At 56.0% G+C, this 18,872-nt stretch overlaps 1 protein-coding gene across 4 annotated transcripts; it reads left to right on the top strand.

Moving 5' to 3' along the window:
* Window positions 1-572: 572 nt before the first annotated feature.
* Window positions 573-17,712, top strand: AK4 (adenylate kinase 4). Of its 4 annotated transcripts, none has more exons than XM_063344450.1 (6): window positions 573-696; window positions 3,643-3,816; window positions 10,413-10,532; window positions 13,105-13,277; window positions 13,608-13,726; window positions 14,966-17,712. In XM_063344450.1, the coding sequence occupies exons 2-6, from the start codon at window positions 3,672-3,674 to the stop codon at window positions 15,078-15,080; spliced, it is 672 nt and encodes a 223-aa protein (XP_063200520.1). In that variant the 5' UTR covers window positions 573-696; window positions 3,643-3,671; the 3' UTR covers window positions 15,081-17,712. The 4 variants fall into 4 exon arrangements, with proteins under 4 accessions (XP_063200520.1, XP_063200521.1, XP_063200522.1 ...); XM_063344451.1 differs by lacking the exon at window positions 573-696 and adding an exon at window positions 830-886; XM_063344452.1 differs by lacking the exon at window positions 573-696 and adding an exon at window positions 3,501-3,571.
* The last annotated feature ends 1,160 nt before the right edge of the window (window positions 17,713-18,872 follow it).

Here is an 18,872-nt window from a genome sequence, read left to right as displayed (position 1 = left end):
TATCTTCGAGCACTACAAGCCACTCTCGCCCTGCCTCTACAGAAGCCTGCGAGGCGCGCAGGCAGCAAACCCGATTTCCATCTTGCTTAGCGGCCCTTTTAACCAAAATCTGTAGAAGTAAGAGGAGGGGGGGGAAAAAAAAAAAAAAAAAAAACAAAAAAAACGGCAAGTTATGCGGATACAGCGGTCCGACGGGCGATTTTACACGGCTTCCGTGGTGGAGGCTGCGTTTAAGGAGGTCGCCGGGCCACCCCACCATCTCCCTCCCAACTTTCCCCTCAGCCGCCCCTTCCCGAGAGGCCACCACGGCCTGAAGCCGCCAAATTCTCCGCACGACGGCGGGAGGGAAACCGGGTCCCCATTCCCCCACACGCACACACGCCCCCCAACACACCGCCACACTCACCGTCCGGAGCGCTGGAAGCCACCTGAGGAAAGGGGGGGGGGGCGGCGGCGGCCCCGCGGCCTCGGCAGGCCCCGCCCGCCTCAACGCGGCCGCACGGAAAATAATGGTGCGCAACGGGGGAGCGCGGGGCTGAAGCCCCCGCGTCGCGGCCGTCCCCGTCCCCCCCCTCGGTTCCCCGTTCCCCCTCAAGGGCGGGGAACGGGGAACCGCGGCGGGGGACGGCCGCGACGCGGGGGCGGCGGGTCCGGCATGACGCAGCACGGGCTGGCGGCGTGAGGGCCGCCATCTTGGTGTGTTTATGGCAGCGCCGCGCGGCCATGTGACGGGAGCTTCCGGGGGCGGGGAGGGGAGGGGACGGGGCAGGGTGGCGGGGGGACATGGGGGGGACACGGAGACGGGGACATGGCGGGGGCGGGGGCACGGGGGAGGTGGTGGTGTGAGGGGTGACCCCGCCTCGGAGCAGCCCGTCGGCGTGGCGGGGTGTGTGTGGGCCTGTTGTGTGGTGTGGTGTGGTGTGGTGTTGTGTGGTGTGGTGTGCCTTGTACGTGTTGTGCCTTGTACGTGTTGTGCGTGGGCCTGACGTGTTGTGTGGTTGCGGTGGTGTACGTGGTGTGGTGTGTGGTGGTGTGGTGTGTGTGCGTGTTGTGTGTGGGTGGGCATGTTGTGTTGTGTGGTTGTATGTGGCGTGTGGGCATGGGGTGTGTCGTGTGTGGGCGTGTTGTGTGTGTGTTGTGCACGGGCGTGTTGTGTGGTTGGGTGTTGTGCATGGACATGACGTGTTGTGTGGCTGTGTGGGAGCGTGCTGTGTTGTGGTGTGTTGTGTGTGCGTTGTGCATGGGCATGTGTGGTTGTGTGTTGTATGTGTTGTGCGTGGATGTGACGTGTTGTGTGGTTGTGGTGTTGCACATGTGTGTGGACGAGGTGTGTTGTGTGGGTGTGCTGTGGTGTGTGGTTGTGTGTGGAGGTGTGTGTGTGTGTTGTACGTGTTGTGCATGGACGTAATGTGTTGCGTGGCTGTGTGAGGGTGTGTTTTGTGTGGGCATGCTGTGGTGTGTGGTGTGTGGACGTGGGTGTGTTGTGTGTGGGTGTGTTGTGTGGGTGTGTTGCGCATGGGCATATTGTGTGGTTGTGTGTTGTATGTGTTGTGCGTAGACGTGATGTGTTGCGTGGCTGTGTGTGGGCGTGTTGCGTGAGCGTGCTGTGTTGTGTGGTTGTGCGTGGTGTGTTGTGTGTGTACATGTGTATGGGCGTGTTGTGTGGTTGTGTGTGTTGGCTGCAGGCTGGGTGTTTGCAGGCCTGTTGGCATGTGTCTTTGCATGTTGTGCGTTTGCGTGTGTGTTTGTTGTAGGGTTGCACGTATGTGTGCAGGCCGGGTGTTTGCATGTTGCGCATGTGCGTGTTGTGTGTTTACACATGCACGTGCATGTTGTGCATGTGCAAAGCGTGCAAGTTCATGGTTTTTGTTCGCATGTTTTGCGTGTGCAGGCTGCGTGCATGTGTGTGTGCATGTTGTGCGTGTGGACGTGCGTTTGCATGTTGTATGTGTGCATGTTGTGCAGGCTCTGCGGGCGCCTGTTTTTGCGGGCTGTGCGTGTGCAGGCTGCCTTCGCATGTTGTGCAGGTGCAGGCTGTGCGTTTACATGTTGTGCATGCGCATGTTGTGCGTTCTCAGGCTGTATGTTTGCGTGTTGTGTGTGTTCATCGGCAAGTGCAGGCTGTGGCTGTGCAGACTGCATGTTTTGCGTTTGCAGGCTGTGCGTGTTGTGGGTTTGCATGTGTTGGATTTGCGTGGTTTGTGTTTGCAGGTTGCCTTTGCATGTTGTGCATGTGCAAGTGCAGGCTGTGCGTGTGCAGGCTGTTTGTGTGTTTTGCGTTTGCGTGTTTTGTGTTTGCAGACTGTGTTTGTAGGCTGCCTTTGCATGTTGTGTGTGTGCAGGTTGTGCGCTTGCGTATTTTTGCGTTTGCAGGCTGTATGTTTGCATGTTGTGTGTGTGTATGTGCAAGTGCAGGCTGTGCATGTGCAGGCTGTATGTTTGCATGTTGTGGGTGTGCGTGTTGTGTGTTTGCAGGCTGTGCATGTGCAGGCTGTATGTTTGCATGTTGTGTGTGTGCAGGTTGTGTGTTTACATGTTGCACACGTGCGTGTTTCGCGTTCTCGGGCTGTGCGTTTGCATGGCGCGTGCCGGCTGTATGTTTGCATGTTGTGGGTGCGCGTGTTGTGCGTTTGCATGTTGTGTATTTACAGGCTGTGTGTGTTCATGTTGTGCGTTCACGTGTTGTGGGTTTGCAGGCTGTGCGTGTGCAGGCTGCATGTGCGTATGTTTTGTGTGTGCACATTGTGCATTTGCAGGCTGGGCGTGTTGTGGGTTGTGCGTGTTTGGTGTTTGCAGGCTGCGCGTTTGCAGGCTGCCTTTGCGTGTTGCGCGTGCGCAGGTTGTGCGTTTGCACATTGCGTGTTTGCATGTCGCGTGTTCTCAGGCTGTGCGTTTGCACGGCATGTGCCTTGGCATGTTGTGGGTTCGCAGGCTGTAAGTTCGCGTGTTGGGCATGTGCGCGTGCAGGCTGTATGTTTGCGTGTTGTGTGTGTGTGCCGCGTGCCGTGCGTCTGCGCGTTGCGCGTTTGCGGGCTGTGTGTGCGTGCCTGTTGTGGGTTTGCAGCCCGCCCGTTTGCAGGCTGCCTTCGCGTGTTGTGCGTGTCCAGCTTGCGCGTTTACGCCTGTTTGCGCGGTGTGGGTTGGCGGGTTGTGCGTGTCCGGGCTGTGCGTGCGCACGCTACTGTGTCGGTATTGTGTTCGCATGTTGCGTGTTCGCATGTTGCGTGTTCGCATGTTGCGTGTGTGTTCCCAGACCCTCCCTTCGCAGACCGTGCCCGCAACCTGTGCATTCCCAACCCCTCATGCCCTCCCGCCATGCCGATGTGGGGACACATCCACGGGGACCCCCGGGGCCGGGGCGAGCCGGGACGTGCGGCGGTGGCCCCGTCGGACCGCCGGTCCGACGGGGCCACCGCCGCACGTCCCGGCTCGCCCCGGCCCCGGGACTACAAGTCCCAGGGTGCCGCGGCCCGAAGGGGCGGGCGGGCGGTGCATCCCGCCGGTGCCCCCCCCCTCGCCCTGCTGATGTGTACGGGCCGCGGCGGCGGCTGGATGCGGGGGGAGCGGTTGGGTACGGCCGGGGCGGGGGGGGGGGCGGAGGGGTGAACCGGGACCGTCTGACGAGCTGTCCTGCCCCCGCAGGGATCCGTCCCGGGCTCCGATAGCCGGTTATGGCTTCTAAGCTGTTGCGGGCGGTGGTGCTTGGCCCCCCCGGTTCGGGGAAGGGGACGGTGTGCGAGAGGATCGCCCGCAGCTTCGGGCTCCAGCACCTCTCCAGCGGGCAATTCCTGCGGGAGAGCCTCGGCGGAGGCGGCGGTGAGTGGCTGCGGGGCTGCCCCGACGGAGGGGGAGGGCGGGCGGCGGGGACCGGGGGCGGGGGGTCGCCAGCCCCGGGGATGTTCGACGGGGCGGGGAGGGGATGGGGATGAGGATGAGGATGGGCAAGGAGTGAGGATGAGGTTGGGGAGGGGGGTGAGGATGGGGATGGGGAAGAAGAGATGAGGATGGGGATGGGGAAGAAATGAAGATGAGGATGGGGAAACCCACTCCTGGTTATGCCGCAGGTCTTTTTCTTTCCCTGGGGTTGGCACAGCTCGTTCATTGCCATCTCCCTCCAGCCTGAGCTCACGGAACTGCCTGATAAAAGCGGGGTCTGATCCCGTGGGGAGCCGTGGGTGCGTAATAGTCCCAACCCTGTGCTGGGTGCGGGTACGGCTCCGGAGAAGCCGGTACAAATAACCCACCTGCTCCGGCACCAACGGTTAACGGTGGCGTCCGGGGACGCAGGTCGCGTGTTATTAATAATAACTTCATCCTGCCTGAGGTGGCTGTGCAGGAGCGGGGTAAAAACTGCAACGTGGTGGACGGCAGATGGCTGGAGTGTTGGTGCACTCTGTGCCTCCCACCCACGGTGGGAGGGATGGATTGGGAACGTGCGTTCATCCACGGGGGAAACGCCGCTGGGAAAATTGCTGTGGGTGGCGGGGTCCTGCGCCGTGCCGTGCCATGCTGTATTGTGTCAGCCCCTGCAGCAAGGACAGCGGGGTGTCACCAGGCGCTGGTGCGTGTCCCCCGCTCCTTATGAAACTCCCTTGCAGAAAGTGGGGAGGTGGAGGCTCGCCGGGGTGGCTCTCTGCTCCTGCCCGTCCCGTGTTTGACATCCAGGTCCAGAGCCTTTGGGAGAACCGATGGTCTTTGCTGTGTTTGCGCCCCGGGCAGTGCTGTGAGATACTCCCCAGCCCTGGCCAGGCTCGGGAGCGGGTGCGCTGCACCCCGGCTTGCTGCTGTTAGGCAATCCCAGCGTATTTCTCTTTCCAGCAACTCCTTCTCTCCTCTGCTAATGTGTGAAAGACCAACCCAGAGGGGAAGCTGACTCACCGGGCAGAGGAACAGTAAACCGGCATGGATAAAAAAACAAGCCAAGAGAACGCAGAAGTGATTTCCCTTTTTAGAAGGGTAACAAAAACGGGGGGGGGGGGAAGGGAGGGTAAAGTTTGAGAGAGCTGCGCACTCTGGCAGGGACATTGCACACAGCCCTGTGCTGGTCACTCATTTAAAAATATCCAGATTTCCTTTTATAAATAAAAAGGACAATAATATTTCCTTTGGAGGGAGGCTCAGAATTAGGAAAATCCCGATGATTGCTTTGGCTGAAGGGCAAAGCGCCTGGTGAAAAGCAGGCAGAGGTGCAGGGCGTGGGAGCGGGGCAGTGCGACGGTGAGACTGGGTGCCCACCTGGGAACCCGCATGATCTAAACAAGCGGCTTTCCTGGGTTTTGTATTTCAGTTCATACTCTTACTGTAGAGCTTCTCTGGGGACACTGGAGAAGGAAGAAGGGGCTGTGAAGGGAGTTAGCTGAAGGTATTTCCCAAAGCGCATCAGGTTAATTCAGTTTCCAAAAGGAAACAACAATGAGAAATGTGGGTAAAATTACTCAGAAGTAAATCAGCCTTAGTTTTGCACAGCTGGCGTGACGTTCGGGTCCCACCTTTGACTCAGCCTCTGGTTACAGCTCTCAGTAAGCTGCAGCTATTTGCTATTTTGTTTTGCTATTTGCTTTGGACAAGCTGTTACATGATGGCGCTGCGGTGTGCCAGCTCCAGGGCAAGCTAGGTGGAACTCGACGCTCCGCCTGAGTTTATCGTCTGCGCCACTGGCTTCGTGTTTTAGGGGATCTGGGGCCTTCGATATAAAAAGCTGTGTTACAGAGTCGTGGTCCCAAAGGGACCCATCAGTCCGGTGTTTGTATTCTCTGTCCCAGGATGGCAGGCAGGCATCGACGCACAGGGCATTTTCCTGCTTGCCTTTTCAAGATGTACAGTAGCCATGGCTGTGGGTCTCTGGCTCGGGCGGCACCGAGGACTCCAGCCACTGGAGGAAGCCCAAAGTGCGCGGCCTGGAGAGGTGCCCGGCTTGTCGGCGGTGTCGGTGGTCTCGTGGACTTCGCTTTCCAGCCAGGCAAAGCAGCTGAACACACGGCTGCTGCTGAATTGGTTGAAGTTTTGCTACAGTGACCCTGCGAGTACATCCGCTACCACACATTTATCTGTTAATTAGCGTCTTGCTTAGTGCGTGGCTGCTCTGCTGTAGGAAAGGGCCTTTTGAAGATCCTGGAAGACTTAGAAACTGTGGTTTTGGTGCTAGGCAGGGCTGCTGGAGGGTGGTGAGCGATTTCCTTGATCATTACTTGCCCCGGTACCCAGGGGGTTGTCTCTGGTGTTGGCAGCATCCCGGGGTCTTAGCAGGACTCAGCAGCTCATTTGCAATACAACTTATTTTCTTTTCCAAGTGGCTTTGGCTGAGGTTCTCCATCCCCTGAGAGACACGTGGGTCTTGCGTCTGGCCCACCGCTCCTTTTAATTTGCTTCGTTGGAGACAGAAGTGGCTCCTGTCCTCTCCTCGTGACAAATTTCATTTTGTTAGCGTCGACCAAAGTAAGCACCAAAAAAAAAGGCCAAGGGGGCTGTGGGCTGTGCGTGGCCGAGCCCTGTGCTCCTTCTCCCCACCTTTCCCATGGGTGACGGTCTTCGCTGGCAGAGCCGTGCACTGAGCCCAGGACCAAACCTGCCCTTTGGTTTTCCATCTTTACATGCGGGAGCAGCAGCGATACTCTGGCCGCTGGGGTTTCCCCTGGCACTGGCTGCCGCCCCGCAGACAGACCCCACTGTCCGTCCACCAAGCACGTCATGGCCCAAATTTGGGGCTGCAGCAGGCTCTGGCTCCCCTAAGTGAGGTCCTGCCAGCAGAGATGGGGTGGGAGCGAGGGCCCTGCATGCAGCGTCTGCATCAGGAAAGAAGTCCTGGAGTCCCAAAACCAGGGTGCCATCTGTCCCCGGCTAGCCGGGGTTATTGCAGCGTAACGGCGCCGGTGCAGAGGTGGCTGCGGTCGGTGCCCTGTTAACCACCCAGGGTTTCTCCTCTCCATTAACTCCAGATTGCCTTGCTATAGCCTAAATAAAATCATGTAGGAGGTTGTGTCATGGGGCAGAAGGTCCAGGGTTATCGTGCAGGGTCTGGAGGCTGCCAAGCGCTGTGTTTGGGAACGGCCTCTCCTCCAGCCCATCCTGTCTGGTCTTGGGCAGCTGTTTTGTTACTCATGGCCTTGTCCCTCGGGGCTGTAATTCAGTGTTGCTTTGATAAGGAGGGATGGCTGCAGATCAGGGTTGCGTGGGGGAAGCCGCAGAGATCTTGAAGTCCCGTGTGTTAAAGGGCAGATTAAACCCACGGTCATTAGATTAATGGGATTAAGCGTGTGAGTCAAGAGGCCGTTTTGCATGGAGCTCAGCACTGCCGGGAGTCCCTGCCGGCCCATCTCGGGCAGCACGAGTAGCAGCCAAGGAGCCCCTTGCTACCTGGAACAACGGCAGAGCGATGCTTGCGACCCCCCTCTGCACCTGGCCATGGCAATGGGGATTTTGGTGCTTCCATAGGTGCTGTGCAGTGCAGTAGGGGTGAGCCCCCCATCCTCACACGGGGGGACCGGCAGCTGTTGGGCATGGACCGTCATTTTCCACCATGCCTGGGAAGGACTGGGATGCAGGGATGATGCGCTCCGGAGCATTGCAAGGTGTTGGGGGGATCAGGGCACCAGGCAGCTCTGCAGGTCCTTTATGCAAAATCCATGCCCATTCCTCCTCTGCGAGAGGAAGGGCAGCGACGCCATGTGTGCTTTGGAGGAGGGTGAGCAGGGAGGGAGAGCCTGGAGGGGCTTCGTTAGCTGTGTGGAAGCAGTCAGCACCCTGTGCTGGTGCGTGGACGCCGGGGGTAGTGCATCCCCCCCATGCCAGGGCATGACCCCTGTGCCGGTGCCTGCCCCTCATGTTGCTAAGTGCACCCTATGTCGGTGCGTGCCCCCCATGCTGCTGCATGCCCCCCATACTGCTCTGTCTCCCCGACACACGTGGAGGAGAAGCATCCCCGGCAGCAGGAGTCGTCCATCGCGGAGCAGAGGAGAGCCGTCCACCCGGATCGGGGGCGTGGGAAAGCTGCAGCCTCCGTGATGCAGAGCTGTGGGCCTCCCCTGTATTTCCAGACTTCGCAACTGCGTCTCGGTGTATTTTTGGTTTGCAGCAGCAGGCCCGGCTCCAGCAGCCCTGCTGAGCAGCAGCCGGTCCCTTGGATGGCCAGCCCTCCTCGGCGTGGCAGTGGGACCTTCTGCTGCAGCTCCAGCCTCCCTGGCCACCAGGCTCTGCCCTGGGAGCAGCTCTGCCTTCCCTGCAAGCCCGTGGCAATGTGCAGACCATGTGAATAAATATTAAAAAACGTAGGCGGATGCAATAATATTTATGCCCTAGCAGGTCTCCGTGCTGGTTGCATAAGCCTTCATGTATTATTTCCATCCCCGTGTCCTTTGCTTCCCCAAGCAAGAGAGCTGCCAGCAGTGCTGGCGACGTATGGGCAGCGACAAAAAACTCATCATTGAAAAAAGGTATTTTCTGCTTGCTGCGCCTGGCAGCCACTGTGGCTCCGAGCAAAGAGCCGCTCAGCGGGGTGAGCCGAAATGCCTTTATGGAGCGGCGGGAGGGGGACGTGCCGTGGTCCCCATCCCCGCAGTGACTCAGCCCTGCAGGCTGGTGAGTCAGTGCCCGCTCCCTGCCCCGTTTTGGAGGCAGGTTTCCAACTGGGGAGCGTGGCTGGGCTGGCAGCACCGACCTGCCCCGCTTTCCTGCCAGGCATCGTCCGAAGACCATTTTGGGAGCCTGTGAGGTTTCCTGTGCATGTCCCAGTGCAGGCTGCATCAGGCTCCCCCATTACATCAGATGAACCCTGTCTAGAAACTGTATATCTTGCAAAAAAAACCAACCCTCCTGCAGCTCAGGAATTCGACCCGTGTCCAGATGCATGTGCCTGCCTGGTCTGACATCTTGCTGCAGTCTGGAAAACCAGAGCCTGCCTCCAAATGCAGGATCCCGTGGCTCTTTTTTGGAGAGGACTCGTACTTTGGGAGGGCTAAAATGTGCCGTCCTCAGCAAAAACCTTGCAAAAATTGATTGCAAAATTGTTCATTTCTGGTGACAAGTGCTATTTCAGCTGCTGTCGAAAGAGAGCAGAAGAGGTGTCAATTGGGTCCTCGTCCGAGAGGAAAAGGCCGGGCCTCTTCTGGTGGCAGGATCAGGACTTGTCACTTGCAATGGCAAAGAATATTTGCATTTCCCAAACAGTTTATTTGTGTCTCTGAGTGGCTAAAAGAAAATCGCAGGCAAACTGTCATGTAAAAAAACAACTGAATTTCTCGCATCTCTCCTTGAAGGAACATCTGCTTTTCCCCAGCTGCAATAAAAATATGAGCAGAATAAACCCTTATTACATTGGCTGCTGGCAGCAGCTGCCCGGGTGATGCCAGGCTGCCGTGAAGGTGGATCCAGACATGGTGTTACCTGTGCAGAAACCACCGCTGGCTTCTCCTCCGGCGCTGTCGGCTCCAGCTGAGTGATGCGGGGGAGACCCAGGCAGGAGCCTGGTAACGTGTATTTACCTTGCAGTTACACCGCAATTACGTTCTCAAGGATTTGATCTTGGAAAGAGTGTTCTTATCTGAGCGTATCTTAAGTTGAGGCTCTGAAGTCTTAAAGCCCTTTGGATGGGAATCCTGCTTTCAGCAGTGATTTAACAAACGCCTTGAGGTCTGGGTTTCCCATGAGCTCTCTGGGGATGCCTGTTTACTGCCGTGTTTTGCTTGCGAAGTGGTGAATTTACACCTCTTCAGATCATTTATAAGTGATGACACCGGCTTTTCCTGGTGATGCTTGTACATGGAACTTTGTGCCTACATGCCAAATGTTACCAGATCTGCAGGCATTGCTCAAATGCATCATTTGTCCTCCTGGCTTTACTGGAAACGTTCTCCGGAGCCCAAGAATTTGCAGCTGTGGCTCAGTGCATATAGGAACAGGCATTATTAGCATCCCGTATTTGGCACTGGCGTTTGTTTAAAGCAAGCAGTGAGCCAGGCAGCGGGATGTTGGGCAGATCTGTGTCCCGGGATGGGGTGACCATCCACTGTTGGAGGGACACACGGAGGTTGGCTGCATCCCTTGCAGCTGGGCCAGTGTCTTTGTGACATTTGATATCCATGACAGCATCACCTGCAACCACATCGGTGCCATCTTCAAAACCTATGGAGCTTTGTGTGTAGCACCTGATGCGCATGTCTGGTATGGCAGTGACAGTCCTAGTGTCCCTTGCTGCCATCAGCTGGCTCGCAGGGCTGCCAGGGCTTGGCCGGTGCTCCCTGTGTTCCTGCTCTCGGATATTTCAGGCATCTCCATTTCTACTAGCTATGAGCAGAGGGATGCTGCCGAAAAGCTCCCTCATGAGCGATTTGGGAGGACAGGCAGAATTTGAGGGGGAGCGATATTTTTTGAGCGGAAATGTCATGCTTTTTTTTTTTTTTTTCCCTTCTCTTGAACAGAAGTTGGCGTCTTGGCAAAGCAGTACCTTGAGCGAGGCCTTCTGGTGCCGGACCATGTCATCACGCGCGTGATGATGACGGAGCTGGAGAAGCGTCGAGAGCAACACTGGCTGCTCGATGGTGAGTGTGCTGCCGGCGTCCCCTCTGGACAGGAAAATCCCAGCCCCCTTTAAAAAATCATTTTGCTGCTAATGGTTTGGCAGCACCAGGAGCGAGAAAATCCAGAAGGTGCCTTTGGTGGTGGTGGGAGGAGAGGCAGGAGCCCACCTGCTTGCAGAGACATCTGCCCGCAGGTGTTGCATCCCTCTGCCTGGAGCAGCAGCACGTGCGTGTCCAGCCAAGTCCTTGGCGCACGTCGGGGAGAGGGGAAGGCAGGGGAAGGAGATGGGTGTTTCATCAAAGCAGAGCCAGAGAGCAGAGCAGGGCTGGAGGCAAGCCAAGAAAAACCTCTTACCGCCTCCGTATGTGTGTGAAGGAGCTACTCATCCCAAGCCCTAAAGCCACCTGAGGTGCGGGTGGAGGAGACGCTGAGAGCAAACCGGCGAGGCAGGCGGTGAGAGGAGCAGCAGAGGGTTCGCCAGGAGCTCCTGCAGCCCTCGGCGGTGAAGCTGCGTGCCAGCAGCCATGACGCATCACTGCCCGTGGCCTGGGAGCTGGCAAGTGCCCATGGCAACTCTAGAAATCACTCTGGGGCTTGGATAGGGGATGGGGCAGGGCTCAGTGGGTCACACTCACCTGCAGTGTTGGACACAGGCAAGTGTGACGTATGGCGACAAGCAGCCGTGGCCGTTGTAGGGGGAGAAACCCTCCCTCTCCGATCTGCTGGAGCTCTTTGAAGGAGTCAGTGAATATGTAGATAAGACGGAGCCACTTGATTTGTGACAGACCTGGGCTTTCGGAGAGCTTTCAGGCTCCTGATAGGGAAAATATGAAATAGATTACAACTAAAATAAGGCTGCGGTTTAGTGCCGTGGACTGGAGGGCTGGTGGAGCTGGGCTTCTATTTTATGATTTTTGTGATGAGGTCAGGTTGGACGGGGCTCTGAGCAACCTGATCTAGTTGAAGATGTCCCTGCTCATTGCAGAGGGGTTGGACTAGATGGTCTTTAAAGGTCCCTTCCAACCCAATCCATTCTATGATTCTTCCCCATGTGGCCCTGGGTGGCCCCAGAGGAGGGCTGGCTTGTGCTGGGGCTTGGGGTTCAGCCAAGCTCTTCTCACCCCAGTGGGCACCAGGGATCCATCAGCATTGGCACTGCGGGTCTGGCAGTGTCACCCTCCCTGGGCTCACAGGGAAGGATGTCAGAGACCTCAAGGCCTGTAGATTCAGGCTGCCTTGAAGAGGCCTGTGAATCCCCACTATTAAAATTTCATTATTCTTGCCATAACGCCACTTAATTCATCAGGGGTCACGGTGATTAACAAATATTGCAGCAACAAACGCTGCATAAACAAGTGCATATTTCGTTGTATTAAAACTGTGGCATTTCAACATATTGACGGGGGTTTGCATCGACATGCTCAGATTTGGGTTCTTGCAGCTGGGAATGCTGATTTATCATGGTGCGACCCCCAGCAGCCTGGCCCGGGCGCCAGCTCCCGTTTCGGTAGGGCTTTGTGTTGAGGGTGATGCAAGGGCAAAGCAATTCTGGCCGTGGGCTGGTAACGAGGATTTTGGGAGCCGCCTGCTTTGTGTGCTGACCTCTGCTTACACCGAGATGTTTAAGGGATGAGCTGCCCCTGAAGCTACAATCTGAACGCAGGCAGCAGCGATGCTGGCAGCCCTGGGCCATCACGTTCCTCCTCCTAATTTTGGGCGAATTCATCTGCCTGGGGGTGCGAGGGGTGGCTGCAGTCAAGAGCCCCACTCCAGCAGTACCGTGACGAGGAGCGTATTTATTTCGGGTGGTCCGTTTGATAACATAAATAACAGACTGACTTTACTTGGCAAGGCAGACTAAATGTATTATTTCTTATAATGGCCGATTCATTCCCTGTGCCGATGTCCTGACAAGCTCTCGGCTAATAATACTCTGCGAAAAGCCTGGGAGGTCTCAGAGGGTTTTATGGATGTAAAAAATGGTTAAAAAATGAAAGAGAAAGGTGTTGTCAGCAGAGAAAACTGGAGAGGGGACCATTGCAGAGTCACCCCTGGTTGTGATCCGGCAGCAAGAGTAGATGCTCCCACCCGCTCGCTGACTTTTCCCAACAAAAGGTACCGCCTGGTACCTTCAGAGGATGGGGGTTTCAGAGAGCTGGGTGATGGCTGTGCAACCATTTTATTGCAGTATCCTTGATGTCCTCCATGTCAACCAGCAGTGTGTTACTCATCTGTGTGCAACTTTTTGTTTCCTTCAGGTTTTGCTTCATAATTCCAACCTTTCTCCCCATTTTATTGTTGCCTATGCCCTCTTACTTGCCTCCAGCCCCTGTGCAGAAACGCTGGCCCTGCACCAGACACGACTTTGCAGGAAAACATGAGTCCATGTGTTGTATTTCAGGAGTCGGTGCTGTAGGAGCTATTTTTTATTGTAGCCATATGGCGGATGCCTGTCTTTCACACCGCTTGTGCTATAGCGAGGAGCCGCCGTGGTTTTGCAGCTCTGGGGCTGTGGGGCGGGTGGTTTTGCCTCCATCCCTGCTGCTTTCCTGCCTCTCCTCACAGCCCCTTTCTGTTGCGGTGCCTGCACAGGTTTCCCTCGGACACTGGGGCAAGCCGAGGCGCTGGACAGGATCTGCGAGCTGGACCTGGTGATCAGCTTGAACATACCCTTTGAGACACTGAAGGATCGCCTGAGCGCCCGCTGGGTCCACCCGGCCAGCGGGAGGGTGTACAACATGGACTTCAACCCCCCCCACGTCCAGGTAAGAGCCCATAGCATCGGGGAGAAATTCGCAGAAGGAAAAGATCAGAGAAGCCTTTCTCTGCGTGAGCTGAGATTGTAAAAAAAGCATTGGTGAAGAAATCCCAGGTAGTAAGTGCTGAGCACCAGAGGGCTTTGCCCTCGGGAGCCAGCCTGAAGGAGTTGTGCTAAATGTTAATTAGGAAAATGGGATTTATGTTAAATGCTGTCTGAGGATGCTCGATCGCTGCGGAGCAGGATGAGGCGTTTGGCAGCGGTTGCATGGCAGGGAGCTGCAGCGTGGGCGATGGGGCGATGGCTGCATCCCCTTGACGGTGTTTGCCTTCTGCAGGGCATCGATGACCTGACGGGTGAGCCGCTGGTCCAGCGTGAGGACGACAAACCCGATGCCGTTGCTGCCAGGCTCAGAAAGTACAAAGATGCTGCAAAGCCAGTAATAGAGTTGTACAAGTGAGTTGGACCATGCGAATAAATCACAGCGTGCCTGTAAAAACAGGCACGAGTGAGGTTTTCACCAGCCAGTCCCGTGCCTCCGTCCCGACAGCCCGAGGAGCCCCAGCACGGCCCACGACAGGTTTTTTGGGGCAGATCACTGCGGTCAGCCCAGCCCTTCATTGCAGCCAAGCCCTGGCCCTCTTTGGAGGGAGCAGGCTGATGTAAAGAAATTCGCAGCTCCCGTTTGTCTTTCTGGGCTCCACAAAGGGCTTTTGCTGGTTGCTGGCGGTGGGAGGGATTTTTTGCTGTGGCAGAAGGTGTTTGCAAACCCCTCCTCCTCCCTAGCTCCTCTGCACTGGGTGGGAGCCTCTTTGCTTTGCAGAGGTGCTGCCCATCAGCGCTAGGACACCCAACCAGTTGAGAGTCCTAGCTTTCTTTTGGGTGAGTGTCCTCCAGCAGAAGAGGTGGAGAAGCTCAGAGACGCCTCAGACCCTGCCTTGCCCACGCAGAGCCGTCACTGAGCGAGGCGAGGGTCTGTGGGCGGTTGGGGACGGTGACCTTGCAGAGAGCGGCTCCCCTCCTGCACGCGTCTGTGAGCCGCTTTCTGCCCTGCTTCAAATAAACTCATTTGCCCCTGTGCTCTGCAGACGCAGGGCGCTACGTGCTGTGCAGTCAGGCACCCTGCAAAACATCGGTCCAGGACCACGGGGCTGGGGCGGATGGGTCTGCTGTGGGCACAGACATGCTTCAGGGCTTGTCCCTTCTGTGTCACTGGTAGGTTGGGGCAGTCGTCCCCTGGCCAAGTTGGGAATAGCTGGATTGCCATAGGGTGGCAATCCCCTGCTGAAAGGGAGAGTTTTTAAAAGCAGAAGTGGTCCATGCCCTTGCAGGGAAGGGGGGAATCAGGGCCCTGAATTTCCCACTCGCTTAAGCACATGAATAAATCCTGCTGATTTATGTCTATAAAGTCCTTTAGAGAGCAAGTGGTCTTTAGGGGGAGGAGGATGAGCTGTTATCCTGGGTAATGTGATTATTTGGGTTGTCTGTTTGTCTCGTCCACGTGTGAGTGCAGCTATGGATGGGAGCAGCCACCGCTGGTCCCCTTTATCCCCCCTGTCTTGCCCAAAAAACTGTTGGTGAGCTTCCAGCCTGGCCGGGCTGTCTCCTTCCGACGGCCAACGTGACAGCAAATACCCCCGTCCTCAGGGCTGCAGATACCCCTGGTACTGACGTCTCCTCCCGTCTCTCTTCCAGGAGCAGGGGCATCCTTCACTCCTTCTCGGGGACAGAGACCAACAAGATCTGGCCGTACGTGTACACCCTGCTTTCCAGCAAGATCCCACCCGTTATTTCGGATGAGGAGAACTAAACAGCCCATGCCAAGGACCAAGAGTTAACGCCATCAGGGAGTTGCTTTCTCTGCACGGTCCTGGGGCTGTGCTCAGATTAGGTGATGGTGCAGTATCTAAAGTCCCTTTCCTGGGTGTACGGGGTGACATCTGTGGATACACCGTTACAGACAGTATCGGGGGAAAAGATCTTTGCTTATAAGGTCAAGTCTGCTAGAATAAGGGTTTTTTTTCTCTTTTGAGGCTATAAAGTATTCCTGCCTGCGATCCAAGTACACACACAGATTAGCGATGCAGAGCTGGGTAACGATCATACCAGGTTTACACAGCTTGCCATGACGTCCCCGCCACCCCCATACAAAGCCCAGTCTCTGTTTGAGCCTTCAGCCTACCATCCTTTTCCTCCCCGCTACCATTTACCGCAGATTACTCTCTAGGTTGTTGGGGTTTTTTTTTAAATATAAATTGTTTTCTATAAAATTTATTTCTCAGAGAAATAAGGCTCTAAAAAGCAAGACTTAGCCCAGTGGGAATTGGTGAGCGATGTGGAAAACATTTACACTACAAAGCTCAGAAACATGAAGATCATATTTCCGGTATTAATACACATAAAAGAGGGAAAGCATTGGAGGTAAAACACGCACTTGTGCTTCTTCCGTAGACAGAGGTGAAACCCCTCTTATAAAAAGCTGCTGTACAGTCTAGTTTTCATGAGGCGCTGCGACACTGAGCAGGATCTGTGCTGGGGATGAGCTGCGCTCCTTTGTGCTTACCTTGTTTGTAGCTTTTCATACTACAAGATACGGTCGTGTCCTAAGAGTTTCTCCCGAAGATGTATTTTAATGTCTGCTTCAGTTCTGGGGAGAAATCAAGTCATTCCATCTCCTGTGCTGCCTTTTGTCCCTGAGCTCCCCCGGCGAGGGGGTGTTCCTTAAGCAGTTCCCGCTGCGGCCGCAGCATTCCCAGCAGAAGCGGCTCCCTCCCCACGAACGCGGGACGCGAGCCTTCCCTTCCCCGGGACGCATGCAGGGGCTGCCGAGGGCCATGCCCAGGCATTTCCCCGAGATTTACAGCATCACCTGCGCGTGTCGCCCCCCTTTTCGCGCACAGGAGCTTTGGGGCCGGGTGGAGTGGCTTTTCTCAACTGGAAGTACTGTAACCCCCTTTGGTGGTAGGATGCAGTACCTAAGCAAAGGGGATGTTCTTTATGTCTCCTCGAGTTGCCTTATTTTATAGAATATATATTTAAGAAAAAAGCAAGAAATGTATTTTTAAAAGTTTAAAAAAAAAAAAAAGCGCTGAATTTTAGCATCGACTTTTGGGAACTCTGCACGAAGCCGCTTGTGTTCGCAGAGCGTGCTGCAGGCTGCCAGGGGGGGCTCAGCAGGAGGGCAGAGAACCTGTCACTCCCCGACACCCGTTTGATTAATTAGAGCAGCCTGGGCAAGTTTCTGTTGCTGACATGTCACTGTTTTTATTTTTGCTTGGAGAGCGGCCCCGCCGCCGGGGAGGGGGAGCTGGCTGGGTTTTTTAGGGACGCACGGGCTCCGTGTGCGAAACTTCAGCACATCCCCAGGAGTCTTTTATCCCTGCTGAGCCACCCGCATCCTGGCGCTATCAGAGGAGCCCCCGATGTTTGCGCTCTCTGTCGGAGGCAGTTTTGCCCTGGTGTTCTCCTGATAACAGTCAGAGGCCGTTGGGCATCTTCCGAGTGGGACCTGCCCCTGTGCTGCCTGCTCGCTGCCTGCCTGCGGGTGAAAGCCATGGTGCGGCGGCGGCAGGGGAGGGCTCCGCATCCCGCCTGGATGGGAAATTCCCGGGTGGGAGACCAGAGGGACCATCAGGTTTCACTGCTGTCCTTGGGGGCCTTTCCATCCCCCCGCCCTGAAGCTCCCGGGCTGGGAGGAGGCAAATCTTCCACCCTGCAACGAAATCCTGTTTAAGAAAGATTTTAGGTTTTCCCACGACCCTCGGACGGAGGTCTGTGCCGTTTTTAAACACAAATCTAGAAATAGCCAAAAATGTGCGTGCTCTTCTCTTTCTAACAGTGTTGGGCAGGGGGGGAGCAGAGGACGGGGTGGGGGGTTAGGCTTTAAAAGCAGCCTGGCCGCGGTGGGCGGCTCTGCCAGGGCCGAGCGCTGGGCAGGGGGCTGCTCCCTGCTTTCCCTTGCCCGGCTCTCGTGTCTCATCCTTCTCTGCTGCAAAACGCCTCCTGGTGCAGCGCCCAGCAGCAGGACAGATGTTTTTGCCCCAGGAGAGCCACCCAAGCACTTGTTTTAAAGACTTCGAGCCCTAGAGTAGATGTAGAAATCCCGTGACTCTGCATGCATCGAGCCCTTGGGATAGGTTTTTCTACAAGAGTTGTTGTATGGTTCATTTTCATAGACCAAATACTGGCAGGGATGAGGTCCCGCAGTGATACGTGTCCCTCGCCTTTCCTCCCCGCCGCGCTCCCCTTTGGTACTTTACTGTGAATCTCACGCCTTTTCTAAAGCGACAGCAATTTTGTACCGACCCAAAATACTGTGTCTCCCCGCGCGCGGGGCACTGCTGGCACGTCGCGCTGAGTTTTCTTCCTGGAGTTTCTTCCCAGTGAATCGCTGCAGCTGTGTTACTGCTCGAAAGATGTAAATAAATTTTTTCTCCTGCTTATCCCTTGTCCCCGCAGTTTCTGTGTGTGAGTTCTACCCGATCGCCGCTGAAAGCTGGGCTCTGCGTGAGCCCTTGCCCTGTGCCAAGGCCGTGGGACGAGCCTGCAGGTCGCGGGTCATTTTTGACCAGGGTTTTATTTGTAGGAGCCAATGAGGAGGAGGAGGGGGAGGAGGGAAGGAGAGGAGTCAGAGCATCCCCACTTAAACACAGCAGAAAATCCCTCAGTAAGGCAGGGGGATCCCCCATGTTTTGGGTTGGGGCACGATACTGCTGTTGAGGTCCCGTCTTACAACTCCTTTATTGGATATAATCCAAAATATCAGTTAAAAAGCCAGTTCTGACAGTGCGGATGAAGCCGGTTACTCCTGCCCTCCCATCCTTGTTGCACGTGAAGTGGTTTTTATTTTCCTATTTAACTTCCCCCCATAAAAGTAATGGAGAGCAGTGGGCACAGCAAGGCTCTGGCTATTGCCTGTGCCCTGTGTTATCTGTCACGTGTATTTTGGTAGAGGGAATTAAAAGCCGTGAGCTGATGGGTGGAGAAGATTCAATCATTTTTTGCTTTTTTACTTTAATTCCCAAATAGCAGCTTCGGGGCCCTCGGTCCTCTATTCGGCATAAGCAAAGACTCTGAAATGATTAGGGAGGAATTAAAAAAGAAAGGGTGATAAGCAGGGAAAGCGCTGCCGGGAGGTGAGAAAGCAGAGGCAGGGCTGCCCGTTGGCCTCAGCATTGCGGGCGAAGGAGCCAAACCCGTCGGGAGGGGGGTGGGAGATGCCGGGGTTCAGGGTCCCGGCGATCCGGAGGCAGAGAAGGGATGTGTTCCCTCCGTGCAACTTCATCCAAGAGTGCAAGGGCAGATAAATATCGGGAGGAAAAAGAGCTACGTAAGCCAGAAAATGAACTCAGTTCAAAAACAAAAGTTTGGAGGTCAAAAAGCAGAGGAATATGTGAGCAGTGCCAAAATCAAGCTGAGACCAAAGCCTTGGCTTCCCGAGGCGCCATCAGGGGACCCGGGGTGGCCCAAGGGTTGGTGTCCCTGTCCCTATAGCCGCAGCCCACGCCAGGGTGCTGCCAGGGACACGCACCCAAACCCGGGGACACAGACGAAGCACCCCAGCACCCGCAAAGTGGCATGTCCCTGCGGGGCTGCTCAATAT

Source organism: Chroicocephalus ridibundus, chromosome 8 (assembly GCF_963924245.1).
Source record: "Chroicocephalus ridibundus chromosome 8, bChrRid1.1, whole genome shotgun sequence".
Lineage (NCBI taxonomy): Eukaryota > Metazoa > Chordata > Aves > Charadriiformes > Laridae > Chroicocephalus > Chroicocephalus ridibundus.
The sequence above is the reverse complement of the archived record's forward strand: the minus strand, read 5'-3'. Positions and strand labels throughout refer to the sequence as shown.

Bases quoted from the DNA above. Each gene is read 5' to 3' on its own strand.
- AK4 (XM_063344450.1), top strand. From the start codon at position 3,672: ATGGCTTCTAAGCTGTTGCGGGCGGTGGTGCTTGGCCCCCCCGGTTCG. The intron at 10,533-13,104 runs GTGAGTGTGCTG...GTGCCTGCACAG, and splicing joins GCAACACTGGCTGCTCGATG to GTTTCCCTCGGACACTGGGG. The intron at 13,278-13,607 runs GTAAGAGCCCAT...TGCCTTCTGCAG, and splicing joins TCAACCCCCCCCACGTCCAG to GGCATCGATGACCTGACGGG.